Genomic DNA, 13,121 nt, shown 5'->3' with positions numbered 1-13,121 from the left:
AAAACTGCAAACCATGGTACATGTTTATAGCAAATGTACTGACATGGGAAAAAAAAGACTGGAAGATAATTCAGTCATGTGAGGAAACTTCAAAATCAGAAAGTCATTATTTGCCACTCTTACAGACATTTGAACATCTGAGCCAAAGTACTCACAAGTCAGGGACTTTGGATTAGCCATAGGAACTTCAATTAACTCTAGAAGCTTCCATTTCTGCGCCAAGGTGTACTTACAGTGTCTTATGCAATGTCTCTCTGGCAACTAGGATGGCTTCCAAAGTTTGCTTTGGAGGTTGTGCAGCTGCATTTCCATAGTCCTGTTTTTAAAGATCTATCTTGACACTGCAACTTCTTTCTCACTTTCCCTGAGGCTCAGTAAAATTCAGTCACACCTCTTTACATATAAGCATATCTTACATATTTTTGTCTCATCTGTAAATCATGATTTCCTCTTTTAAAACACCAATTATTGAAACACACCCATGAGGGACAGAAATTTACGAAACTTCCTATACTTATATAACCCTTGCCAATAAGGAAAGTTGGACCAAAAGACCTGACAAAACCTGATGTTATATCTCTTAATCCATCACAGTTAGAAGCAGATACTCTATGGAACTGGACAATCTCCAACACATCAGCCCTTAAAAATGAAATCATCATTATGAGCATCTGCTTTTCTACATAATTTGAAAACTTTCAAATGGCACATAATGCGCAAATATCACATTTGGAAGTCCAAGCAGAGTTCGTTGCCAAAGGACTTACGGCTGCAAAGACACTCAGTGGGTAAATGAGGGAATTTTTCAGAGAGTTCTTAATCATTATTATTGAGAAATCAAGGAAAAAAATATTTCCCATAGCTGGAGCCGTGAGTAGGCAATATTATGGTGACAAAGAGGTATGTAAGCTTGTAACACACAGGAAGTCAAATCTCCTCTGGAATGAGTTGCCTCCAGAACTGGAAACAGGATAGCTGCACGAGCATGGCTCTGAGCCCGGATTAATTAGCCTGGCTGAGGACATGTGAACAAGGCTACTTGGCTTCCAGGACCCAGCTAGTGCGGCTGAACGGGACAGCAGGACACTGCCAGGACAGCTCCAAGGGCTGTGGAGAGAGATCAGCTATCTACACAATGTAGAAATAACAACAATGATAATGAGCCAGTTATCCCTGGTCACAGTAAAGTCATGGCTAGACTATATCCAGGACAAGAAAAACACCTCAACTTCTGCACACCAGCAGCCCTGTGGCAAAGCCCACGGAGACTCCGGACTAGGAGACACAGAGGAATAGCTCCCTCCTGCCATTCCGGGAATACAAATTGCTCTAAGCACCAGACGGGAGGCAAGGTCACAGTCTTGAACTCTGCTGATGTGCATGGCTTTGGAAATAAATTACATTACCCAAAGGTGGAATGCAGGGTGTGTCCAGGGCTCTCGACTCAAGAGCTCTTAAAATTATTACATTCCAGTGTGCTTAGAAAGTACAGTTTAACCGAGAGGGCTGTGCCTAATTGCAGTATTCTTTTCCCCAGGTACAGCTTGGTATATATAGGGGTGGAACGGTATTTAAAAAAAAAAAAAAAGAAAAAAAAAAAAAAGAGAGGAAAGTAAAAACAGAAGAAAAAAAAGACAAAGAGCTCACTTGTTCCCACTAGAACAAAGGCTGCTTCTGGATACCAAACACTTTGGGAAATATGGGAAAACATCAGGGGCTGAAATGTGATTTCTTGGCAGTTGAGGTCTCAGAAACCAGCCTCTAAGACTGCAAGCTTTAATTTTTGCAATACATCACCAAAACCATTAAAGAGAAGCTTGTAACACAGCACATGCAAACCACTGTAATAATAAACAGGATTTTCTTACTGCAGCAGAGAGACTACTGCTTTTGGCTAATTTCCACTTCATTCCAATAGGATGAGGTTGTAACTATGAAAAGATGTGTTTCTATATAGATAACAAACAAACAAAAGCTCCAACAACTTTCCTCCCTCTTCAAAACTTTCTCTGTGACTCCTCTATGTTAGATTTTTATTTCTCCTTTTATTTGAGTGGGGAAAATAAGAGGCAAAACTGTGTCTTTTCTAGGGCTACACTTGTACATATACAAGGTGTCAATAAATAGAATTACAATTCTGCCATCATTTAGTGGTGAATATGTTCAAAAATGAAGCTGACTTGGCACTGGACTGCATAAGGCACAGTATATGGATGCTGAAATTGGTTTTTTTTCCAAAATCTTCCTCAAGGTGTAATGACTGTGTCCTGTCTTCATCTGATGCAAAGTAGTTCAGCACTGTGGGCTTTGAAGACAGTGTAGCTGTAAAAGCTTATGCCTGTGTTTCTAGAAATAGGAATAAGTGCATCCATGCTCTTAAGAAATTAAGGTTTGTGTGATTATTTAATACATATGTGTAACTGCATATATTTTAAAAAAGAAATAAATTTTGCTGGCTAATCTTCAATAGTAACTTTTCTTTTTGGTTATGGCCTTACATGAAAAGAAAACCAGTAACTCCAAATATTGCAATTTATGTAAGTATGAACACACCAAAAGCAGGATTAGGTATTGCAGATAGGGTAATGATACTTTTTCTGCCTAGCTCAAACCAAAAACAGGAAATGCCATTTGCCATGATAAATGACACAACTGGTTCTAAAAGTGGCTGTTGAAAGCTGCTCCTCCCCAGTGCCAGTGACACCCCCAGTGACACAGAAGAGATGATGTAAAGCCGAGTGAGGCTGTGCAGAGCTGCAGTGGCTGTGCTCCTGCAGCACAGGATGCAGGGCACTGGGTGCAGATACTCTGGTGAACAGGACAAGTGACAGCTGTTGCACTCTGGGCAAAGAGCTGCCAGCAAGAGCACTGCAGTCTTCTGGGTCTGAAAGTAGCTGGGAAAAGGGAATGCTTTCCAGAGATTTTCCCTAAGGGAAGGGATCACTGAGAGACCATATTGCTGAACCCTTGAAAATCAGCCAAAGAATAGGCTGCATTGACTAAGCTTCTTACTAAAAACAAAGCCTATTCTGATTTCAGCATGTGTTGCTAGCATTAATGGACAGGAGCCTTAAGGCATGGTGAGGTAAGAGGAATCGAGTTCTAGTAGAAAAAAACTGTGTTTACACCAAGCAAACTACTTCAGAAGTTGCTGAGCTCCTCCTAAATACAGTTACTCTTTGCTGAACAGTGAAAGAAGTCAAAGGCTTAACTTTGTACAGATCACATTAATGAAGCAGTGCAAATAGAAATTGTTTTCAATTGCTGCAAAGGCATTGTTCCCATGTCAGAGACAATTAAGCACAGCAGATGTTTTATACTACAGCACAGATCCAAAACATCTCATTCCATGAACAGACAAGTCTATTTGCATATTTAATTTATATTAAATGCCCATAATAATTATATTTTTATTATAATAATTAGCAATATGGGTTTTTAAAATTTGTTAGTAATTAAGACAAATATAAAAAGCAGGAGTCTGGATTATCATGAGAATTCTGCAACCAGTGGGAAGTACTCAGTAAATAAAGAAGACAGTTTAGAACTATTAATAATAATCACCTTGCTTATCAGTTTTCATTGTTTTGGTTTGACTACTAAAAATAAAATTCATTACATTTTTCCCGTTAACATGATTACTCTACAAATTCATTCTCATTTGAGGTATGATTATACACAGTCATTAGGATTTCCTTACAACACATTTGCTTTTACTATGATAACTTATCTCCTTTTTCTCTAGGTAAAGGATGCTGGTTTTCTCTAGCCAATATATCTTACTTTACTATACACTCTCATGTGCCTTGGCTTGAAAATGTTGTCTATCAATTACTCCTAATGCATTAAGTGCTCTCTCATAATCAGCAAATGCCATGTCTAGCAGCAAATCATAAATGTTTGCATTTCCATTCTGTCATTAATCACTCCGCTGTGAAATATTCAACTAAAGATTATCCATTCTTTCATCTGGCTAAAAACCTACTAGAGAACTGATTTATGAATGAATGTTTTGTTATCTTAACACTTTAGGTCAAGGACAGAAGTGTGAAATGGCTGTGGCCACTGAAATCTCTGCTGGACTGCAGAGCAGCTGTAGATCTACACATCCATACACTTGTCCACTCTTTGTTTTCAGTGTGTGTCCACAGCTGAATGGGTGCTCTTCTCCCACAGACATCTTATTGCAAATCACAAACCCTTTTGTTCATATACTAATTTTCAAGTTTCTTGAGAAACTGCCAGCATAGTCACACTGCTCAGAAATTGCAAGTCAGTTAAAGCTTTGAACAAAATCATAGAAATGTAACTACTGGTGTGACTTCTGTGGTGTTGCTCTTATCTAATTTATCACAAGACAAACATTTGCTCAAAGCTGATGTTTACTATGTAACTAATATAAAGGCAGCTTTCAAGTTTAATTTTCCTGATTTTTACCAGTGATTCCTGAAGACCCAAGGGCAGGATGGGAGCACTTCTACTAACTGGTTCTGTTACTACAGAATAGAGGACAGAATGTCCATGGGGACATGGGTGGACAGAGTGTGCATTTGACACAGAAGTTATAAACCCTTCTGACCACTGTGAGTAGAGACCTCAGTAAAACCATCAGGCTGCTAAACAGCAAACTACATTGACTGCTGGCTTCATGTGCAGGAATGATGTTTTTCTTCTCATCTTTTGAGGACGCTTCTGCACTTGACAGAGCTGCTTCTCCAAGAAGACTGAAGCTCATGAAAGCCTGAGTCTGTATATACCATTGGGGCACAAATCTTTCATAAAGAACAAACCCAAAACCCAAGCAGAATGAAGGAGAAAGTGAAGGAGTTCATTCAAAGGATTTCAGGCACCACCCAAATTAACTTTTTACATTGCAGGAGACCCAGGGTCTCATTCCTCCTGGCCAATAGGTCAAGGATTGCTCTTCTTCCAAAGGGAGGAAACCTCTAAGCAGATGTGGGTGTAGCTCAGAAACTGCATACTTCCTTAGCCTCCTCTCACCCCAGCAGGTTATCAGGAATGTGCAGAAACAAATGACTGATCCCAGCTCTCAGCAATGCCCAGGAATGGTGTATGGAGCCAAGCTAAGGAATGGGTTTGTACGTCCATGCATCAACGGGCACTTTCCACACAACCACAAACACCGTGCCACTGTGTACACTTTGACTCATCCATCCTACTGGAAGCTCATGAAACAAAGCTCAACACTGTTGCATTGAAGGTCAATACTTTACTGTTTGGACACAAGGTTATAATTTATAAACTTATTAGCTTTTTAAAAGATGTGTACAGTCAATATCAAGACTATTTTTAATGAGTAAATTTCAGATAACATTAGTAATCTATGTTCAGAAAAATTACTACAGTGACTCATAGGGTAACAAAGGGGAAAACATGTTTCTCACAGAAATAAACCAAAATTGCTTAATTTTTATCAAAAAGATAGTCCTCACCTTACAAACTCTCCCAACTCTGGAAAGGATTGTCTTGTCAGATGTGCCACTATCTTGTGATATTTCTCGAAAAAAGAAGTAGATTTTATCATCATCCGGGTTATAGGTATCTGGGATAGGAAAAGTTCCAATGAATTTCGCTCCTGGAAATTAAAAGAAAAATGGGGTTAAAATCTGAATAAAAGCCTTTGTACTTGCTGTTAAACTCCACATTTATGTTACCTCTTTCAGTGAAATAAAAATACAGATATGTAGCAGTGAGTTTTTTACTAACTCCAAGTGAAAACCACCACAGAGTCTGAAGTATTTGCTCTCAGGCTAATGTTTTTGTGTATAGATCTTACTACCACTTGCAAAAGTATGCAGCACTGGTTATCATTCTCTGTTTGGAAACAGAGTAACTCTCAGTACAAAGTATTGCCTACACAAATCTGCCTTACTGCTCTGGCCACCAAAATAAAGCTAAGTAGATTTTCTGAAATGATCTGGTAAAATTTAGATTAATTTAATTACTCGTGGCAGCAGTTATGAATACAGAAATATACTGTTGTTGGCTAGAGATAGCTTGCAAAGGAATGTTTCCCACATATCTGTGATACAGCAATCTTACTGACTATATCTACCAAATCCAACACAGTGCCATGCTGGGATTCCGCAGTCAGCACCACAAACTCCAGAACTGGTTGGTCAGTCTTAAGGACGCAGGTCCTTGTGCTTGAAAACAGATTGACTATATCAATGTAATGGTTTGTTTGGGTTATTTTAATCTGATTTTTGCAAAACATGCCTTGTTGTGGCCATTACATTATTCCTGGTCTCCTCCAAGGCAAGTGTGGGTGTCTGCCTGCATCTTGCAGGCATGCTTACATGCTTACTGGGCCAAGATGTTGCTCACTGCTCCCAAGCTCCCTCATCTATGGTCTCCAATCCTGCTCTACATGCTCACTAGTTGAGGGCTTTTGTTTTCGGTATTGGGATTTTTTGTTTGTTTGTTTTCCTTGTAATTTTGCACTAAAATCATAAATTGAAGCAATTCCAGGGTCCATGACTGCAGCAGAGCAGCCAACAACCTTGCCTTGCACCAGTGAACCAACTGCTGGGGGCAGTGACTTTTAAGACATTCCCCAGTGTGCTGCAATAGATGAGCTCTTCTGAGAGCACTTGGATCGATGATGTTTTTCTTTAAACAGAAGTGGCTATACAAATACAGTGCAAAGAGACCCTTGACTCTAAAATACATTCTTTCAGCAATAAAATACACAGTCTTTGTCCCCCAGTATCAGGTAGGCTGCAGCAGAAAGCAATAAGGAGGGTGGTGCAAGAATGCAGAGCAAACATAGCACACTGTTTATATGGCGGAATAGTATTATCAGCTTTCAATATATCTTCATGCCTTTGTCCTTTTCATAATGATTGTTACTTTATATTAGCCTTGAGGAATTTTCACCATGAACTCTACAGTTCACATAGAACAAAAAGAGAGTCCTTGATTCAAAAGTTTGCAGTCTGAGACAAAGAACCTGAGACAAAATGGGATGTGTTTAAGTGCTCAGTGTGCACCTTTGTGACAGAAGAGTAAATTTATGGGTGAAAATAGTCACAGTGCTGCTTCCATTTTAAACCTTTCTGACACTAGAGAATGGTGTCAGCAGAAAAAAATGAAATTATGCAAGCATCAAGATCTATAAATTTAAGCTAGGCTTTCAAAATGAGCTTGAGGAAAATATTCCATTACCCCTCAGGGCCTGTAAGGCTACTTTGAAGATTAGATCTCTAAGCACGAATAAATACATAAATATGCTTCTAGTATGGTTTCCTAAATACGCGGTTAGCAAAATAGCCATTTAATAGGAAACCTGTGAAATTCTTCTATACCACGTTTTTGAAAGTCACATCCTTTTTTTCTTAATCCACATTCACAGAACAAAACCCTGAATGTATGGGGGGTTGAAGATTAAACTTCATTGCTTTCCTTGGCAAGCCAAATGCAAAAATAAATGTCTCCATACCAGTTTATGGAACAGATTTAGAAGAATCTCTAATGAGTTAAAGGAACACCAATATTTAGCAATTTTAAATCACAACTGAAAACACTGAAGTTGAAAGTTAAATTCAAACAGAAATACACTGTAAAAGATATGAAGATTAAGTGAAAATAATTAAATGGAACAGGTTATGATCTCAAAAGCACATAATGCTCTGCAATTGAGATCTTTGTCTCATATTTTCTGACCCATCTATCCAACATATAAAAGTGCATTTAAACTAACTGTAAATTAGGTTTTTGGATTGTTTTAATGGGAGAAAAAACTAATGATGACGATTTTGAACTACTGTTTGTTTTCCCATAGACAGAGCTATTTCTCCCACTATTTGCTTCAGCAGAAGCTCTTCCCACATGTTAAATAAATTCATGGCTAGATTGTATATAACCGAGCTGGGGATTAAAGGCATCATGAGCTCTGGCCATTGATGGTATACGTGTTGCTTGTGCTGTTTTTCATGTGGCCTGGTGGGAACAGCTGATCCAGCTGGTCCTTTACTGCTGGGTTGGTCATTCACTGTTGGTTACCTGCTGGCTATCACTCCCTCCTGAAACCAGCAGTGATTTTTGGCAGTGCAACTTATGGTGAACTTAGGCTCAGAAAAAGGGAACCACAAAGGAGTGGCTGTCCCAGAACTCAAAAAAAAAAATGAAAAAGCAACCGGAAACAGTGGGAAGCAGCACCTCTGTGTAGTTGGGCTGCCAGAAATACATGGCATGACAGAATACAAAGGACAGTGCTTACCTCATTTACCATAACCACCTAGAAGTCAAGCTCCTAACCCATTCTCAGCCAGGTCCTCTCTCAGGGAGGGACAAAGTGACAATGAATAATCCTATTTTGAGACAGATTCCTACAATAGGCAGGGTGAGTCACCCTCTGGAAGTGTCACTTCTCTCAGTAAATTACAGAGGCAAGCAAGAGGACTGAGCTCAGACAGGATGCTAGCTTTTGCCTTTTAGAGCTAAGGGAGCTGAATCCCATCCAAAGTTCGCAGGATATAAAGAACTCATTGCCTCCAAGACTTTGCCCTGGAAAAGACGACTAAATTGATGAAAAAAGAGAAAAGGAAAGAAAAAAAGAGATGACTGCAATTCAAGGAAGCCCTCGTTCCAGCTAAGGCCTTCTCTTCCTACGAAGGAGGGAGGAATGTGCAGCTGCTCAGTGGATGCCTGTGTGTAGGGCTGGCAGGGTGCTGTCTTCTGCCCACGGGGCTGGCACGGGGCAGACTCGGTTCCAGTGGGTGGCTTTCCATCCGGAGAGGGGACACCAGCCCCACGTGCCTCGTCCCCAGGAGAAGCAGCTCCAGGGAGCAGCTGTGGGAACGCCTGAGAGCCCAGCCCTGCTCCCCTCTGCTCCAGTGCCACCCTTGCAGGAGTACGAGCACGTGTGAGCCTGAGTCATGGGAAAGATTTGCTGCCTTCCTCCTTCCCCCTCTGTGGAGCTGCTATTCAGGCACCGAGATTAGGACATGTCTTAATTAGTCAAGATAGAGATTCCCTGTAAGGAACTGGAAGGTATCCCACGCATTTTTCCCTCATGCTTTGTCTTCACCGCCCTTCCCTCAGGGAAGGATAATTTTGTTTCCAGAAACAAGAGTAAGACTAAACTTTAAAAATATTAAGGTGCATTATAGCAAAACTTCCTTCACACTCTGAAGAAAACAAGCTGTACATTTTATGCTTATCCTAAGTAAAACATGAGTCATGCATGGTAATAATTTATTTCCAATTGTATAATTATCCAAGTATGTACAACTTTTACTGGAGGTCTAACACATGCTTGGTAAATGGGCAGTAGACTTAGGGAAGAGGGGATTTAGATGAGATGGGAGTTTTAAATCTGAAATCAAGTAAATATTTTCTTTATACCAGTATCGGCTGAAAGTACAGAAGTATGTAATTGGTAACATTACACAATAAAGTGGAAATATATTGGCCACCCTATGGCTTATTGCAAAAATGATGCCGTCATTTCAAGTTGCATTTAAAATTTTCTCCAACCTTAAAAGGACTGTTTCAAAATATTAAAAACACCTAGTTTATGTCTATGCCTCTTAGTATAACACTGAATGGATTGTGTTTATGAAGTCTTAGACAGAATTGTGGCTGTAGGGTTTTATATGGCTGGAAACAAGGTAAACCTGAAGAATATATAGGGTCTTCAGTGTTTATATAGTGTGGGGCAATTTTCACCTCACAGTCTAGCACACTAAAGCTGTTTTTCAGACCCAGACATATTAATATACTGTTCTCCTTAGAAAAGTTTCCAAATACAGTTGCTTTAAGTGAAAACAGAATAAATCATGAATCAATCTAAATGAGAAAGGAAAGGCAGATACCACCCTCCCCGAACTAAAACATCTAAACATTTCTCAAACCTACAGTTTATTCTGTTTTCTTGTATGACTTCCTTGCCTCAAACTGCTCATGAAGAAACAATAATAAGAGAAAGAAATGTTTGGAATTGTATTTTTTAAGCTACAAGTTCTTTTGGACTAGGAACTGAACCCTGTAGTGCTCATCAATGTGGATATCTATACTAATGATTACACCAGATGCTCCTCAGGGCCAAACCACAGTAAACCTTTGTTTTTACCTTATTACTGCATCCCTTAGGAAAGCAGATACCCAGTCACCTTTTCATGCTGAGCATCTGCAGGCCATCAGTGATAAAACTGGATATGCAGTTGCATGGCTAATTAGAATTAGAGAACTGACTGCTGGAAGGACCCATCATGGTCCACATCAAAGTCCATTTCTGCTCTGCACTGCGCAAGGGGTGTGTGGAAACGAGAGATGAGATAGGAGAGGTGGGACATGAAAGATTTTCAGCACAGGAAATGAAAGTGGGATAGGTCAGTGGATTCTTCAGCAGATTCAATCTCCTATTTGGAAAGGTAAACATGACTTTTAAGTGGCTTTTTCTTTTTCTCCTTATCTCACAGCAGAAATCCTGGGGTTATGGAGTTGCATCTAGATAGAAATTTAAGGTAACTATAAAGAAGAAGGAAGAGAAGGGGTAGGGAAAATATTAAGAAAAATAAAAAAAGAGAACATTTCATCTTGTTGAAGTCTCAAAGAGTTAAGAGGCAAAATTATCCTTTTTAGAAGTTGCCTGCTGGGAAGACAACTTAACCCCGTGGTCAGCAGACCCTGGCCTTACACTGCACCCATAATAGTCACACAGGCATCCTGAGCCAGGGCCAGTGTTGCCACATCTTTAAAGACAGTTGACAGCTAAAAGGGGGATGCTTTAATTGAGCAGGGCTAGCTTGTGAGTGAAGTTTTCCATGTTACTCTGTGTGTGGTTTGAGACTGGTTGGGTGCAAATGCAGCCAGTTTTTTAGAGGGTTTACTAGCTCACAGTGTTTTTTAACAGGCAAGAAAAAGCACTGTTTTGCTTGAGAAGCTATTTTAGTGTGCCCTTAGTGGTTTTAAAATGATCCTCAGAGCAACAAAGGGTATTTTTCCCCCTAAAAAAGGAAAAGAAAAAAAAAAAGACCTCCTACCAAAAAATGTGGGATTTCTAGTCATTTCAATATGCTATACAGAACAGCTTCTAACAAGTGATTGGAAAATACAGTTTAAAAAATTATTCTGACAAGACTGGATATAGAAAGCATTTAAGTAATGATATTATTTCAATTGTAGGATTATACACAGATATACAGATCAAAGATGGAAGCTATAATTAAGTCTTATGCTCCCACTCTTCCCTTAATTAGCATCTTCACCTCTGTGACTTTTCTCAAGTGCATTTCTGATCCACTGAGCTTTTTTAAAAAAGGCTACGTAATCCAAAGACTCCATGATACAATATCTATATTTATAGTTACTGGACATATATTTATATAAGGAAGGAGCTATTAACTTCAGAGGCAGGGACAATGCAAATGACAACAGCATATGTTTGGGAACTTACCAGTAAGCCAGTAATGTTCAGAAATGTCAGTTCTGATGTAATGGTGGTTGTGAGAAGGGCCCAGAGAACGTGTCAGAGCAGTGTCTTTGCCAAGGAAATCAGAAGCTGTTCCAGCATAAAGATACTCATCTGCAAATTAAAAAGAAATAGCATTCCTACAGCTGTGGCATAAAAAAATTAAGACTATTTACATTTTGTTGGGTGAACAACACCTGTGTTTAATTGGTCTATAAACTAATTTAATGCTTTAAAAATATTATTGGGCCATATTTTAATGGTTTTTTTGGTTCTGGGAATTTATTTACATTTAAATGAGAGTGATATTTGTAATTATATGTCTGAGAAGTAATGCAGTCAACGCATAATTTTCAGACCTTTTAGGCACTCCGAAAAATATATATCCCAGGCTTTAACAGGTACTGGGCTCTTAAGGGTATAAAGGTCTATCTAATCTGAACTCCCAGTCCCATGCACCTGGGAGCCATGGGGAGGGCATGGCCACCTGTCCATTCCAGCTACCTCCTGTTCCCAGGGCTGCCATGGATGGCCCTGATGGCTTTGCTGCTCCTGAGCTACAAAAATAGGAGGGATTCTTCCCCACTGGAATGCTGCAGCTTGACCCACTCCTGGAGCAAGGATCTCCATCCAACGGTTAATTCACAAAGAGGAATTCAGACATAAATTCAGGGAATTTGTGTTAATGGTAGGAATATGGCTACAGACACAAATCCTCATCATTCTAACACAGAATGGTCTCACTAAAATAAATGACACATCTCACTTGAATAAGGCAGCCAGAATTGCCTCACAAGGACACTCCATCTATAACACAGTGCCCTGAGCTTGCTGCAACCGCAGTCACTATTTGCTCTCCTGCCCCTTTTGCGGGCAATGAAAACGCTAAGAAATGCACAATATTTTCTGTTTCCCTTCAGGTCTTCAGATCTGAGTTTCCCTTCTCTCAGATTCTTTCCAAAAAGAAGCAAAGACACAGTATCACTGTGAACCTTTTCTTTTAACCACATAGAGCACTTTAAAAGACTCCTTTTTTCTGAAAAATAACCAGCTTTATTGGTTAGACAGGTGTTTTGGGTTTGTTGGGGTGTTTTTTTTTGTTTAATAACTTGCTGAAACAAATCCCTAGAATTCATAAAAACAAAAAAAAATTCATGTTCATAAATTATAATCTTATAAAAAGCTACGTGATACATGAAAATCCCTTTCCAAAAGTTCTTCATCCAGGTTTTCTGGATAACCAAATCCAGGGTTGAGACATTTCACAAGATCTTTTAAAGAGAAGCCTTTGTTGAGTGTGAATGCAGAATAAATACCATTCAACACTGACGTTTGTGCTTCCATTTGCGAAAGATGTAAATGCACTTAAAAAATAAGATCAAGGGGGAAAAAAAAATCAACAAACCAACCCACAACCCATGATCCACAAGCACTTTATTTGTCAAAAAAAGATCTATAACCTTTCTTTTCACCTCATTATTATTGTTACTTCTGTATTATTTCCATGACAGTTGTGGAAAGCACATCTTTCAGACAGCATGTTGCCTTTGTAAAGAAACAACAGTGCATTCTGAAAGGTATTTGTCATAATGAGGAATGGGCAGGGTAATTGGTGTTTGCTAACTGACAGGCACTGTGTGATCGATACATCTGAAGGGCCAACAGAAAGTCTCCATCCTTGCTT

At 39.4% G+C, this 13,121-nt stretch overlaps 1 protein-coding gene across 3 annotated transcripts in view; it reads right to left on the bottom strand.

Moving 5' to 3' along the window:
• The window catches only part of SEMA3D (semaphorin 3D), a 133,025-nt gene that overhangs the window by 42,827 nt on the left and 77,077 nt on the right, over positions 1 to 13,121 (bottom strand). For all 3 annotated transcript variants that reach the window (XM_030291165.4, XM_012568866.5, XM_072919126.1), the window contains exons 7-8: positions 11,423 to 11,551; positions 5,454 to 5,596 (exon numbers count right to left, since the gene is read on the bottom strand). In XM_030291165.4, coding sequence (XP_030147025.2) covers positions 5,454 to 5,596; positions 11,423 to 11,551 — 272 coding nt within the window. The remainder of the gene's footprint in view (positions 1 to 5,453; positions 5,597 to 11,422; positions 11,552 to 13,121) is intronic.

This window comes from Taeniopygia guttata, chromosome 1A, assembly GCF_048771995.1.
Source record: "Taeniopygia guttata chromosome 1A, bTaeGut7.mat, whole genome shotgun sequence".
NCBI lineage: Eukaryota > Metazoa > Chordata > Aves > Passeriformes > Estrildidae > Taeniopygia > Taeniopygia guttata.
This window is presented reverse-complemented; position numbering and strand designations above follow the sequence as displayed.